General features: G+C 45.7%; 1 protein-coding gene across 9 annotated transcripts in view; it reads left to right on the top strand.

Moving 5' to 3' along the window:
* Positions 1–15961, top strand: part of Phactr1 (phosphatase and actin regulator 1) — a 483448-nt gene that overhangs the window by 426600 nt on the left and 40887 nt on the right. For 6 of the 9 annotated variants that reach the window (XM_052728473.1, XM_052728478.1, XM_052728474.1 and 3 more), the window contains 2 exons: positions 7117–7367; positions 8907–9063. In XM_052728473.1, the coding sequence (XP_052584433.1) occupies positions 7117–7367; positions 8907–9063 (408 nt within the window). The remainder of the gene's footprint in view (positions 1–7116; positions 7368–8906; positions 9064–15961) is intronic. The other 3 variants (XM_052728475.1, XM_052728479.1, XM_052728477.1) reach the window with 1 other exon arrangement.

Genomic DNA, 15961 nt, shown 5'->3' with positions numbered 1-15961 from the left:
AGGGATTGCGAGCGGGCTCGGTTGCTGGAGTGCTTGCCAGCCAAGTGTGAGGATCTGAGTTCAGATCCCAGCCCCCACGTAAAAGCTAGATGCCACAGGGCATGTCTCTAACCCCAGCACTGGGGCCGAACGGGAGACAGGAAGATCCCTGGAACCCAAGGGCGAGTCCTAACAGAACTGATGTGCTCTGGGCTCAGTAAGAGACCTTGTCTCAAAAAATAAAGTCAAGCTGGGCGTGGGGGCTCACGCCTTTAATCTCAGCACTCTGGAGGAAGAAGCAGGTGGATCTCTGTGAGTTCAAGGCCAGCCTGCTCTACAGAGTGAGTTCCAGGACAGCTAGAGAAACCCTGTCTTGAAAAAAATATATATAAATAAAGTCAAGAGAAAGGAAGATGCCCAATGTCAACCTCTGTCCTCCACATATATGTGCATATGCATCCATGCACACACACACACACACACACACACACACACACACACAGACATGGACATATACCACACCAAAAACACCTGCAAAAATGACAAATAGAAGCACAACATAGTGGTCCCCTCTCAGATATTCATTTTCTGGCCACTCAGATGGTTATGTATTTCCAAGGAATCACTCTCTAGTCTCTGAAAAGTTAGAGACTTAGAGACTAGCCATTCATATTTAATACTGGAAAGGACTAAGATATTGACCCTATTTTCAGTGATTCATAAAGAAATTAAAATGGAAATATCAGCAAGCAGTTGGGGTCATTCATCAGCAAATCCCCTTTTGAGAGAGCTTCCAGATATGACTTTGTCTCAATCGAATGGCCACAGGCTGGTGGGTAGAAAGACCTGTACCCACCGTCCATGTGTGGGGGATTACTAGCTAATGAACATCCCTGAGGTGCACATAAAGAATTGAGAGCAAGTTGTGAAATTAAAAATCACTGTCATAGGCCGAGAAGATAGCCTGGCCTTGCAAGGTGAGGACCTGAATTCAAGAGACAAACAGTAGGGCGGGCATAGTCCGTGTTTATAATTCCAGTGCTGGGAATGTGGAGACAGCCAAATCCCTGGGGCCTGCTAAGCAATCATCCTGGTTTATTTAGCGAGCCACGGGCCACTGAGAGACTCTGTCTCAAAACAAAAAGCAAACTGGATGTCTCTTGAGGAACAGCAGCTAAAGTTATGACTACTAGAAACCCACATGCACACACATGTACCTGCACAAATACATGCCTGCTCACATCAAACAAAATCACTATTTTAAAACCTTAATCTCCATAAAAGGTTTTGAGGGTAACTGTAACATCATTCCTAAAGAAAAACGTGTAATAAAGGGATGTTGCTTTCCGGCATGCATCTATAATTAAAATGGACCAAGAAGACATTCATCTCCCTCAAAGGATAGGGAAAATTTATTACCCACAAATATGACATGGAAAATGAAATTAAGCTCTAGCAGGAATGAGCTGTAATTTCATCCGAGTGAGTTACAAAGAGAGATTTCAGAGGGGAGAGAGCAATCAGCCCTTTCCTCTCAGAGACCAAAAACATGTGAGAAATTATGCTACAAATTGCAGAGCCTGAGGCTGAAAAATGACAGAAATAGCCACTGAAGCCCAAGAAAACAGTTCATCAGCTTCGTTTTAAGAAAGTAAGTACACGTTGTATGGTGGCCCAGGATTAGCTGCTAAGATAAGAAATGCACCATTAGAGCATTTGTTTCCCCATGGACGTTAGTCAGCAGGAAGCTGTGCTGTTCCCTAAATAGGCTAGGGCACTCAGCCTTCCTGAGTAAAGGGTGTATTTTGAGTTCCTTTTTCCAAAAGTTGTAATGGGTTTTAATGAATTCATTTTTCTGCCTGTCCTCTGTCCTTTTAGGGACCAATGATGCATATTTCTGAAACTGTCTGGGATTTGATAGGTGATGAGTAACATCATAAACAATGCACAGGCTGACCCATAGCCTACCCCTTCCTAGTACTCTCCATTTCTCGGGGTGAAATCAGTCATGGTATTTGTACCTAACTTTGTCTCTAAGTTTCTGTAAATGTCTTAGGTCATGCTTGACTGTTGTGAGCAGTAGGTGTGGTAGGACATGAAGCCAAGAAGTTGTGGACCAATCACTAGCTGGACCTCCTGGTCTTTGATTCCTCCTCAGTCACATGGAGAGAGATGCTTTCTGACCTCATGCTGCAAAGTCAGGGGGAGATGCTGGTGCTTTTTTATGTACTGATGCTTGTAGACGGACTTTCTTTGAATACACTAGCAGTTTATAAAAAACTAATTATGATCTATCCATTAATGGTGTGTTAGTGTGTGTGAGTGGTGGGGAGTTGCAAGGGTGTGTGCATATGTAAGTGTGTTATTTGTGTGTGTGTGTGTGTGTGTGAGAGAGAGTATGTATATGAGTGTGTATTGAGATAGTCTCTCTGTCTCTCTCTCTGTCTCTCCCCCCACCCCCTGCTTCCCAGTCATCCATGAAGTGAACACTTCTCCTCTGCTCTGCTCTCCACCACTATGATTTCCTAGCCAAGCGCATGGGACCAAGAAACCATGAACAGACTAAGCCCTCTGAAACCATGAGCCAAAATACATGCTTCCTCCTTAAGCTCTTTCATCAACTATGTTGTCATAATGATAGGAAAAGTAACTAGCACACAGTTTAAAGGGCGACACACTGTGGTCCACTGTTAGAAGTTTTGGTTCATGGTGGACTGATCTCATTGCTGAGAGCCTGAGACAAGTGGTGTTGAACATGAGGCAGACAGTGTTGATTTAATAGCAACCTGGAAGAAGAGAGAATGGTAAACAGGAAGGGACTAGGGCAAGACAACCTTTGAAGATACTCTCCCAGGGCCCCTCTTCATCTACATACACCCCACCTTCCACAGTTCCACAGCTGCCCAATAGACTCTTCAGACTGTGAGTCTACAGTGGACCAGTCTGCTGGTGAAGGTGGAGCCCTCACAATCCAGTCACTTCCCCTGAAGCCCACCTCTGAACTCTGCTTGAAACAAGACACTAAGCTTTTAATACGTGAGCTTCAGGGGGAGGGGGCTCCATATCTGAACCAGAGCAGAGGGATGGTAAGCAAATAGATGCTTATAATTTTGACAACTGAGAGATCTTCTGTGAACATAGGCAAGATATTTTTGGACACAAGTAATAAAAGATAAATGGGAATAGAAGAGATGAAGATGAGCTAGGAACATGTTGTAGGCCAAGAGCACCAACTGTATAGATGTGGTGAGCTTTGTATAGACACATAGGTGAGGAGAAGAGAGGCTCAGTGAACATGTAGGTTTTACTCTTCTTTGGCAGTGGACATCTTAAAGCAAACCTATGGAGCAACTCTATCATACAAAATCAGCACTACTGAGACTGCCCTTCTCACAGGCTCCCTTCGCTGCCACATTCAGTTAGATGCTGCACGTCCTGGGTGTGTCTCTTGGCCTTGGATAGCATGGCTCACACTCTGCTAACTGCCTTTTCCATTTGTATTGCTGCTTTTGAAGACTTGGGAGCCCTTCAAAGTTCCCATGGGAAAGGCAATTATATGTGCTTGTTAGAACATGGCCCCGACGAGTGGAGGGTGGGCTGACACATTGCCCCAACACATGTGGAGGGTGGGCTGACACATTGCCCCAACACATGTGGAGGGTGGGCTGACACATTGTCCCAACACATGTGAAGGGTGGGCTGACACATTACCCCAACACATGTGGAGGGTGGGCTGACACATTGCCCCAACACATGTGGAGGGTGGGCTGACACATTGCCCCAACACATGTGGAAGGTGGGCTGACACATTACCCCAACACATGTGGAGGGTGGGCTGACACATTGCCCCAACACATGTGGAGGGTGGGCTGACACATTGCCCCAACACATGTGGAGGGTGGGCTGACACATTGCCCCAACACCGGTGGAGGGTAGGCTGACCGGAATATGTTTTGAAATCTTCTGGAACATCATTCCTTTAACTAACAAGGGGGTGGGGAGTCTCATTGAAGGCCATGTTAACAGGGCCAGCTAGCACACCACCACCCCAAAAAGGCATGATTTACACAGTTTTGCATTGGAGAAAGTTGAGACTCAGGGACACTGAATAACTTGCCCAATATCAAGGAGAGAGCAAATGGGGACAATATCGGCTCAAATCCAAGCCTTGATGTCCCCAGGTGGAGTCCCGTCATGACCTTGACCTTCCTAGCCTCCTTCCTGCTCACTCTTATCTCCTCTTGCTCTTCCGGGGTACTCCACAGAGTATGTCTTCCTCTCAGCTCCTTTTCTGGCACACACTGGGCATTCAGAAGATAGTTGATCAGTTATGGAGACAGGGTCTCACTATGTCACCCAGGCGAGTATGGAGCTCTCAGTCTTCCTGCCTCAGCTTCCCAAGTGCTAAGATCAGAGTTGCAAACAACCAACCCCCATCCCCCAGCTTGGATATTGATTAGTAAAATATGTTCACACATTTTGATGGGTTCATATAGATTCCTGGAAAACATTATTCCTGTTTGTGCAAACTGAGGCATTCTAGCACGTGGTGGAGTGATACTTTAGGAAGATAACCTGCCAGCATCGGTTTCCAGCTGGGTCTGTAATGTCTCCAGGAGGCAGCTGTTAACCACCTCTGTGGGGGTCCCTATTTGGCAATGCTGGTGGGGTGATGCTTTTATACTTGTCAATGCAGTGAGGCGCCCTCCTGTGAAATCCTGTTCTGTTCCTGATCTCACAGTCCTGTCTTCAAGGAGAAATCACAGCCCCTTCTTTATCGCAGACCACCCATTGTGGTTTTCTGTGAAGAGATACCATGACCAAGGCAACTTTCAGTTGGGACTTATGGTTCCACAGGATTATAGCCCATGGCCATCATGGCAGGAAGCGTAGCAGCAGGCAAGCAGGCAAGTGGGCAGGCAGGCCTGGCGCTGGAATAATGGCTGAGAGCTCGTATCCTCATCCATAGGTGGGAGGCAGAGAGGGAGCTAGCTGGGAATGGTGTGAGCCTTTGAAACTTCAAAGCCCATCCCCAGGCCACACCTCCTCAAATAAGGCCACGCCTCCTAATCCTTCCAAACAGTTGTGCCAACTGGGGATCAAGTATTCAAATATCTGACCTGTGGGGGCCATCTTCATTCAAACTACCACACCACCTATAGCAATGGGTTTCTTATCTCTTTTATCCCCCATGCTTCTTCCTTTGCATTCACTTTGGAGCTTCCTGCCTCAAGGCATTCTTGTTTTCTAGCTTCCAAGGTTTCCTCACACCAAACAAGAATACCTATTATCTGCTTCCCATCCCTGACTCGAAGATGTCTCTCCTAAGCTCTATGCCTTTTAGGAACCATGCTAGTTAATTATGAACGTGGAGAGAGGAGAAGGCAAGGCTGGAACAAAACACGAGCCCTGGAATTACATTTTTGTCTCTGCCGCCAACCCCCCCTACCCCATGATACCCGAGGAAGATATCTGCGCACGGCTGGGATTTAGTCACCATCTCTACCCCATAGGAGGGGCTGCCTTGAAGGGCAAAGCAGTGAGGTGCCCACCCAGTCCAATTTATAGTTAAGCATTGTATTTGTCACCCTGGAGACCATCTATCACGTGTTCTACCTACCTGCTTTTCCCACTGCTGTTTTATGTAATTAGCTGGGAAATGGGCCATCTCAAACTACTAATCTCTAATAAAACTGCATTTTTTTTATAAATACATGATTCATCCTATTCAGTAATTGTTGTTTTTAAGTTGATTTAGTTCATTGCCTTGAACATCGTAGCTCATATGGTGTTAACTGGATTTCCCATTTGTGTCATTGAAGAGTGATGTGGAAAATGCAGAGAGAAAAGCGACCCTTTGGAAACGGTGAAAGGAAGTTAATTGAATTTAAATTAGACACAGCAATAACTTAAAACATAATTGAAAGCTTCAAAGGGGACTCATGTTTTCTTACAGCATAGAAAGATTCCTTTAGAAAAAATATTTTAGTGTAAAGCTTTGATATATAATATACCTTCACAATCCATTTGCTTATGAATGTCAAATACTTTTTGATATAAAAATATATTGAGTTTCCCATATTCAGAAATCTTTAAATGTGTGTACAAGTTCTATTTTTGATGACACTGAAAAGGAATAAAAATCTTACCTGAGCCAGGGATATATGTCATGGGTAGAGTACTTGACTAGCCTGTCTGAGGCCTTGGGTTCAGTCCCCAACACTAGATAAAAAGAGCAGGAGGAGAAAGTTAAAGGAGAGAGGGAAAGAGGGAGGGATGGAGGGAGGGAGGGAAGGAGGGAGGGAAGAAAGAAACAATGACATGTTTCAACCTCCATATTCCCATTATTTTTGCTGGACTTCATACAGAGGGTCTCCAAGTTGCTATGAGATCTTCACATAGGCTCTATTAGGAAACTGTAATGGCATTCATTTTGTAATTGTCTAACAGTGGATGCTTTAGACATCTTTGTAATTGAAAATATATTAAACCTGCACTGATTTCGAGAGCATCATTCTTAGAAAACTGGCCGAGAGGGTGGGGCAGGAAGTTAGGCTAATGTCACCTGTGACTGCCTGCTGAACCCTGACACCATCCTTGGAAAACACCTTCCTCTAGGTGGTCTGTGGCCATGTCCACCTTGATGTCCAAGCACAGGCTTCAGCCTTTTATTCATCCCAGCTCTCCTCTTCAACTTCATCTCCATCCACACCATTTCAAATTATTCTCCACTCTCAGTACCTGTCACTGCTCTACATAGCTTTTGAAAACTAGAACCTCACTTACTAGCTCACTTGAGATCAAGTTAATCCTTTACCCCAGTTAGGATATAGGTGGGTTGCAGAGGAGCCCTGCTTTAACCAGTTCAAAGTGCGCCATCCAGTGGCTATAAATGGTTGTGCACCCAGCACCACCGTCCATCCATGCAGAGTTCTTGTATCCCATACTTCTGCCTCCATCAGGAAAGCACTATCCTAAAAGGACAAGCTATAGGACAAGCAGCAGGATGAGCAATGGATCCCATTGCCTAGAGGATCTTTATCTCTGAGAGTGGGACAACTGAATTTTGAAGCAGCTCCAAGGCCTGAATGGGACGTGTGGGCTAAGGTGAATTTCCTCTTTTGTTTTCTCTTTAAGCAGCTCCGAGCAGCGTGTCCCCTGTTCCACTTCTTACCACAGCTCTGGTTTGCACTCAAGTGACAGTGTCACAAAAGGAGGACCCCTGGGACTTCCGGAAATAAGACAAGTGCCAACTGTTGTGATTGAATGTGATGACAATAAGGAAAACGTGCCTCATGAATCCGACTATGAAGACTCATCCTGCCTGTATGCACGGGAAGAGGAGGAAGAGGAGGAGGAAGAGGATGATGACACTTCACTGTACACCAGTACGTGCAGGCAGACTTTTCATGGTGGTGGCGGGGAGCATGGTACTGCAGAACCAGCGCAGAACAGCTGTCTGAATATATGCTTTTAACTGAGCCCTAGGTCACAGGGCAGCTCGAGTGACTTCTAGAGGCCCCACTTCCTTAGCAGTAATAAGAGAGAGAGAGTAAATATCCAGCTTCATAGTTATACACATCACTATGCTATGACCTCATACCTCTGCCTTGGTTGCTTTCTTGAAATGTAACCCTCTTTTTCGAACAACAAGGGGTCAGGGGAGGGAGAGCCTAAAAATCTGTTCCACATGTGTAAACCTAGGTACTGTGTATCCATCCTATCATGTTCAAGTGTCATCTGTCACTCTGGCCATGAATAACTAAGGTTTGGATGGTGTAAGGATAGCTATAGCTGGCTTGGGGCCAATTGTTTAACAAGTGCATTTATCGTAACAGCAGCCATTTGTTGACTGTATAGTGTGTTCCCAGCAAAGAGCTAAGAATGTGTTCTCAGATCTCTATCTTAAAATAGTCTCAAGGCATCAACATGGTCCCATTTGACTGGTAAATGGGGGATGATGGAGAAGGAAGACAGGACTGTAGAGGTGCGGTCAGATGCTGCAATGGCACGTGAGTGGAAGGGAACAGCCGCCGAGCCTGTTTGCCCTGTGGTGCCTGAGAGGAGAAGACTCTGGTCCAGGCTTTCTTACTTTAGCACTATTGTCCTTTGGGGCCACATCGTTCTTTGTTGTGACGGTGGTCCTGAGCATTGCAGTGTGACTAACAGCCTCCAGGGTCTCCGCCAGCTAAATGGCAGTACCAACCTCTGGACTGCCACCTAACCTTTAACACCCCAAAATACCTCCAGCTGTTCCCTAAAGAACAAAACCAACTCCAGTTGAAGCCACAGATGTAGAGCAGTCCGGGGTGCTCAGAAACCTGAATGTTCAAAAGAAAGAGCAGTCCTAGACAAGTGTTCATTTCACAGTCCTCAACTCTGCTCTCACCCCAAATGACTCCACCCTGACCACACAGCATTATTATTATCTCCTTTTATAGGCCCTGAGCTCCAGGGCGCTTGTCTGTCTCCCGAGGGTTCCTAGCATCCCTGTCACTACTGAACATATGCAGATATGGATTCCCATAAGCCTGTGCCCTATAGGAATGTGCTGTCTCCTGGCAGCAGCCCTCTTCTGTGAAGTCTTTCCTAGCTGCTGAGACCTCTCTCCTCTCTGTCCTCTTCCCTCTATGGCACTGCAAAGCAGGTCTTGTCCTCCTTTGTGATGTTGCCGCATGCTGGGGATTTCTGGAGGGAGAGATCTAGTCACAGGCTCCCCTTCCCTCCCAGTATGTCCCACAGCCTGTGCGGTATCTAAAGCCTGACCATGGCAATAGTGCTAGGCACTCGGACTTTAATGTTCTTGGGTATTAAGCCCTTTGTGTCTATCTTCCTGCCTTTTGCTTCCTAGCCCACCCATGGTTGGCCTCATAGGCATCCAGGCAGATGGGTGTCTCTGTTAATTGACTAACTTCTCCCTCCTCCAGGCTCTCTGGCCATGAAGGTCTGCAGGAAGGACTCCTTAGCCATCAAACTCAGCAACAGGCCCTCTAAGCGAGAGCTGGAAGAAAAGAACATCCTCCCCAGACAGACTGATGAGGAGCGGTTGGAGCTCAGACAGCAGATTGGCACCAAGCTCACCAGGTAGGAGAGCAGCACCCCTGCCTTTTTGACCTCAGGACAGGCTCTGTGGCTACAGTAGAAGTGTACAGCCTCCATCTCCAGCCTGCTTCTTGGTGTCTCTTAGCAACATACTGCACACAAAGCCAGTTGGTAGCATCTTATTTTGTCCCTACGGTGGCTTGTCATCCCTCCCCTTCACTAAGCCAAATCTTGGAGATTTCACTTGATTCAGGGGTTAGGGCTGAAGTGTTAGGACTGTATGTAAAGGAGTTGTGGTTTGGTTAACTCTGGAAACAATCAAGCACACTCTGTTATGTAGTCAAGTGTTTGGTAGTGATGCCTCCTTGCTACTCTGTGATGCTTCATGAATGTTGTGTATATGGTTATTAAAGACATAGGCATAGCTTTGTGTTGTAGTAATGTCTTAAACTCTCATGTAGGTTTGTTATCCAAGTCTAAGTTTATATGTTAATGGATAACATTTATTGAATACTTGCTATTTGAGAATGCTTGTAAGCATTTCACATTACATATATTAAATCATTTTTTTCTTTGAATTTCCTATAAGATAGGCATGTTTAATGCTCAATTTACAGTTGGGGACATCAGGCTTAGAGAACTTCAGTTATGGTCTTAGTTACTTTTCTATTACTGCGTATTACTATATATAGCTTCTTTCTTATAATTAGCTTGGTTTCTTCCAGAGAGTGTTGTGGTAATGATACAGGACTGTGTGAAATAGTCAACACTGATATGATTTGGCATTGTATAACACAGTATTCAAAAGTGGAGAACAAAAATATCAGAATACACATATATACACTTTCTTGTGCACTTGTTCTTACTACCTCTGTGTGTGTGTGTGTGTGTGTGTGTGTGTGTGTGTGTGTGTGTGTGTGTATCTCATCATCTTCCCAAGCAGAGAACACTCCCAGCCTCTTAATGCTGAGCACACAACCATATCTCATCACCATAATACTCTGGTAGCCATGGCCATAAAACTCAGAAGGGGAAGAAACAAAGAGACAGGGCTGTCTGTGTTTGAGAAAGTTCTCTATGTTCAAATCTTTGTCCAAGAAATTCTCCCTCTTCCAACCCTTCTTCTTTTCCAAAGCACAAATACTGCTGGGAATCCAGGAGAGCTACTGAAGACCAACCATGGTGTGGGTCTCACGGGATGAGCAAGAAAGAAAGCTACATTTCAGCCTGATGGTTTTAATAGCATAAGAAAAAAAAGTGCAACAATCCAAGAACAGTCCTGGAGTGGGAGTAAGGGACAGTGAGCCAAGCCCAGTGAGGTCAATTTCTACAGAACCTTCCAGCATGGAAGGAGGGTTTCTACCTTAAAAGCATGACTCTTATTTTCCGGTTAGGGTTTGAATGTAAAGTATCCCCTACAGACATGAGTGTTTGAACACTTGGCCTCCAGGTGATGTGCTGTTTCAGAAGGTTGCAGAAGCCTTAGAGTGGGTGGGGCCTAGCTGGAGGGAATGGGTTGCTGAGGGTCATAGCCTACTTCCAGCTATAGCTCTCTGCTTCCTGTTCCACTGAGATGGGAGGAGTCCCTGGAGGGACTGGAGTCCACTCTGTCATGACCTCAGCCATGCATCCCTGCCTGTAACTGGGAGCCAACGAGACCCTTCCTCCCCTTAGTTGCTTCTGGAAGGTATTTTGTCACAGTGCTGAGGAAAGTCACCCCTGCAACTTCCATTAGCTTTGTTTTGCTGGTGCTGTGGAGCAGACATTCCTAACTCAGTCAAGAAATCATCAAGATTCTCTTTATAACAAATGAGTGCTTCAGTCAGCCATGGCTGGAGACATATGGAGTGCTCTAATCAGAGATGGGAATGTGGATGAGAGGGTATGCATTGCTGCTGCTCCTTATGTATACAGACTCAGGATTCCAGGACACTGCAGTAAGTGCAGGATGAACCAGTCTGTCCCCTGGGGAGTGGGACAGAGGCAGTAGACCTTCTACTTTTGTTATTTCCTTCTTTTTAACTTCTTTATTTATATCTCATTATAATGTGCTTGGCACACTCATGATGTAGTTCATGTTTATTTATTAGCCATAAATAGATAGCCCACAGCCATGCATGGTGGCACACACTTAGAATCCCAGCTCTTAGGAGATGGAGGCATGGAGGCAGGAGGTTCAGAAATTCAAAGTGTCATCCTAGACTACACAGCAAGTTCAAAGCCAACCAAGACTATATTTGGTTCTGTCTAAATAGATAGGTAGGTAGGTAGGTAGATACATACATTTATACATACATACATAGATGGCACATGTGGAGGACATGCTGAGATTCTTATTGATGAGAATGCTTAAGATCCATTGGTCTATGGCTCCCTTATCCAAGTCATATGAGCAATGCTTTTCTCCCTAGTGGCCCCTAGTCAAGAGAAATATAGAAACCTCAGGATATTCCCTCACTCCAACCAAGACCAACCTCACTGTGAAAGTCCGTGATACAGTCTTTCTGGATGTCTTCTAGGGAGCTTTGAACTTGATCCCTAAGAGGGGTCACCTTGCCAACATGATGTTCCATCCACATGACTCAATTTTTTTTATTTCCAATCTAATTTAACACTTCAAGAACATTACCATTAAAAAAAAAATGAGACATGGAGCCATGCTTCTCAAAGTTCATAGGTAGAGTGCCGTGTCAGAGTGGCCTCCTAGCATGTTTCTTCCCTTCTATTTCCAGTTTGGGGTGCTGATTGATTGGTGAGGTGACTGTGTTGGTGTTGTGATTGGTGAGGGACCACTGCCAATGGGGTTGTCAGGAACAAAGGAGCTAAAACGCTGAAACGTGAACTGACTCTGGCCATAAAAAGCCTGTGCCCCCAGCCCCTTGGGGGACTGCCAGCATTCCAGCTTTGCCAACAGAGGATCCACAGACTTAGCCTCGCCCATGGTCATCTGTGCCATTTGGATCCAATGGGGAGAAAAACATGTGAAGAATAAGAAAGCAGAAGGTGCCTCACAGTAGCCCCAGGAGCTTCTACCCCTATGTCCATCTTGGCAGTAGATGAGGGTTAGAGCAGCCTGCCTCTCTCTTCTCTGTTAAAATACCTCCTCCAGGCCAGTGGCATGGCTCAGCATGTGAAGGTGAAGCCAAGTTTGATGACCTGAGTTCAATCCCAAGGACCAACATTGCTGAAGGAGAGCTATCTCCCACAAATTGCCTTCTGATCTCCTCATGCATACCATGGCATGCCCCCCAACCCCAGACACACACACACACACACACACACACACACACACACACACACACACACACACAATAAAGGTAATTTTTTGACAACTAAAAATACTACCACCCATTCAGAGATCAACTTTCAACTTCTTTGCCATCGTGGTTGACCAGAAGTCTTTCAGCAGCCACTGGAGCCACAGTGGACAGAGGCCGAGCTTGTGACTGGACACAGCTATGTTAGAAGTGCTGGGAATGGGGGATGTTTGAGTTTAGAAAGGGACTTTCTCCTTGAAGAATCCTTTCCCTATGCTGAACATGGCCCATGTTAGAGATCTTTGCCTGTTGATCCTCTCTGTGATCAAAGGAAGATGCTGGCTTGATTTAAGCCATCTGGAGTATTTGTTTGCTGGAGATGCTGTGACAAGGTGTCACCAGTTGATTGGTTTACACACTAGAAATGTATTGTCCCCAGCTCTGGAGACTGGCAGTCTGAGAGTAAGATGTTGGACTGACTCCTTCTGCAGGCTGACTGCATTGTAAGGCAGGCCCATGGCTCTGCAGGCTATGGTCTCATCCCTCCCAGCCCCAACCCCATAACCACTGGTGTGCTGGAAATTTGGGGCAGTTCCTTGACTTTGTTTTTATAGGCAGCTCTGCCTTCAGTTTCACATGGCGTTCTCCCTAGGTGTGTTTTCATCTTTAAAAGGACAGTAGTTGTATTGGACTAGAACCCACCATCCTAATAGCCTTGTTCAGAATCAGGTCCCTCTAAAAAGACCCTGGCTCCATTCCGGAAGATTCTGAGGGTTAAGGCTTCAACATATAAGTTGGTAGAATACAGAATTCATCTCAGGGATACTTAGGAAGCATAAAATGGCTCTAGAAGAGGGACCATGACCTCAAGTGCATGGGAGGACAGAGAGATAATTGTATAAAAGGGAAGCAGGCAGTTACAAGATTGTTAGCAGGGAGACTTGGGAGCTAGGGTGGAATGAAAAGCCCCTTACATGAAGGAGCCATCACTATTGAGATGAAGCCTCCTGTTGTATTGAAATGAAAGACCATTTTGTTGTCTCTTCTGAAAGAAAAATGTGAACTATTAAAATAAAAATTCCAGGTTTTAATCAGTTTTCCACCTCTATAAAAAAAATACCTAAGGTAATAAGATGACAAAAAAGATTTATTTTGACTTGAAAGTTCAGGGTTTTCAAACTGTGATCAGTTGGCCCGGGAGCTTAGACTCTGGTGAAGCAGCACACTGTGGAAGACGCATCATGGCAGGAAGCCCATGGGAAAGCGAAGCTTCTCCCCTCATGGCAGCCATGGAACAGAGAAAGGAGTCGTCCCATAATTCTCTTTAAAGGCACACCCTAGCTGACCTGAGAACTTCCCACTAAGATCCACCACTACCTCTCAGTATTTCCGACAATACCACCAGAGGGGGACCAAATCTTTAGCAATGGCCAGTGGTAGACATTTATCTAAACCAGGGCTATTTATATACCAAGGGATGTTTCTGTAGACTAAACTTAGCCTAAGACCCCATCTCAGCCATGGACCACCTGGCTTCAATCTTGGACCTGGCAGCTGTAATCTGTCCTATTTGCAGAGTATCCATGAGCCTCTGAATGCACTACCCTGTTGATGAGGTAACTACACAGGAATAGCCTGTGTCAGGAGTGCAAGCATGAGCATGTTCGTGTGTGCATCTGTAGCAACTTAAAGTTAACATGTGAAGGATGCAGAGGGGCCTGAATGCACTCTTTTGTTAAAAACGATCCTGAGAATGTCTTTCCACATTCCTGGAAACTATTGTTTCTAACTTGCTTCAGGGATTTTGTCGGGCGGGTCTCAGAGCAGTGACAGGTGCCAACTGGAGGTGTGTGGGTTAGATAAAGACATCGGCTGACAGAGCCACGCTGCCCTCTGATCCTTACCACTCACCAGCTCAGGAATTAGGAGCTGGAGTTAAAGCTCTTCCTGATGGTGACAGCTTAAATCTCTAATGAAGCCATGGAAACCAGCACTGAGCACCAAGGGCTGGGCTAGACGTAGCTCCCTGTTTTAAAAGTCCATTTCTCTCTGTTATCTACTTCATGATGGCTGGCTGTCATGACCTCAGGAGCTGCCTTCTTTGTGTTTGCAAAGGGGCCTGGCAAACCAGTATGGCAGGTGGGAAGACAGTTGTCTGATCTTCCCCATGAAGCCTCCCAGTTTCTCTCCTATTTAAGATCGAATAATATCCTGTCTAAAATGCATCCTGGATCTCTAGTTCCTGCTCCAAACAGTCTGCCATATCATCACAATAAACAGCATATAAAATTGTATGTACTGAGGGCTGTGTGTCTTTAAGTCATAACACACTATTCAAGGGAGAAAATCGAAACTCATTTTTTTATGCTCGTAGCCCAGGCAATAAAATACAGCGGTCCCAGCTTCTACACGAAACATTCCTAGTGTTTATTGTTTGGTGAGATTGATGCTCCAAGTCTACACTCCAGCACCTACCTACCTCCAAAGTGGCAAACAGCATGTCGCCTGGGGCCTAAGGATGAGTGCTAGGTGTGAGCTAGCACCACCCTAGGCTAGATCATTTCTTTTGTGGCAGAAACACCTTCTAAAAATAGGAATACCAATCCGAGGTTCTATGAATTCAATTCAGCTTGAACGAACTTAGCGTCCCTGGGTACATATCACTGTGAATCCCACTTGGGAGGAAGAAGGAAGGACAATAGACTCTAAGTATTCCAGTTGTTTCCTTGTGGATCCAGATCATTCATCTTTGCTGGCTCTTCATCATTGTCATCGTCATCATCATCATCATCCTTGTCATGGTTATTTTGGCTGTGGAGGTGGCATGAAAGAGGACATACTTTGAGGAGCAAGGGAGGAATGGGAACGGGCACTAGTATACCTGTCTTTAGATTCACACGGCCTGGATGGGACTGGGTTGTACTGGATGCACTGAATGGGGCTGGCTTGTACTGGGTAGATACTGTCCATGGATTCTGAGACCTCCTGTGAAATTGAGAGGCCAGTCACCAAGCTGATGCTTCGTGAGGGGAGCACATCAGGATGAGCCTGACTTGAGTGAAGTGTTTTACTGTGCAGCATGGACATGAACACCACCTGGACCTAAGCCTGGAGAGATGGCTCGGTGTTAAGAGCATGGGCTACTCTTGTAGAGGACCAGGATTCAGTTCCCAGCACCCACATAGCAATTTACAACCTTCCATGACTCTAGTTCCAAGGTCTCTGGCGCCCTTTTCTAACCTCTGTGGGCACTGCATACATGTAGTGCACACACACACACACACACACACACACACACACACACACACACACAGCGATCCTTTGAGGAAGGAAACTTATTTCAGATCATCCACATCTTTCCTGAACTTACTTTGTGAGCTCCTCAAGAAAGCTGGCATGCCCTGAAGGATGCTCACATCTCCTTAGGCTGGAGCCACATGCCCACTGGGTTCTTGTTATTGTTCAATGAAAAGTGAGAAAAGTATCCTTAAAGAAAGGTATGAGCAGGGCACTTTGGGAGAGGGCAGGGGGAGAGCACACATGTAGAATAGTCTATTTTATTTTCTATCGCTGTGACAAAACACTGACCAAAGCTAACTTGGGGAAGAAAAGGTTCATTTCGTCTTACACATCCAGATACAACAGTGCATTGTCCGCGGAAGCCAGGATAAGAACACAGGGCA

The sequence above is a fragment of the Peromyscus californicus genome, unplaced genomic scaffold (assembly GCF_007827085.1).
Source record: "Peromyscus californicus insignis strain IS unplaced genomic scaffold, ASM782708v3 Scaffold_8__1_contigs__length_139910024, whole genome shotgun sequence".
NCBI lineage: Eukaryota > Metazoa > Chordata > Mammalia > Rodentia > Cricetidae > Peromyscus > Peromyscus californicus.
Note: the sequence above shows the minus strand (reverse complement) of the source record. Positions and strands in the feature narration are given on the sequence as shown.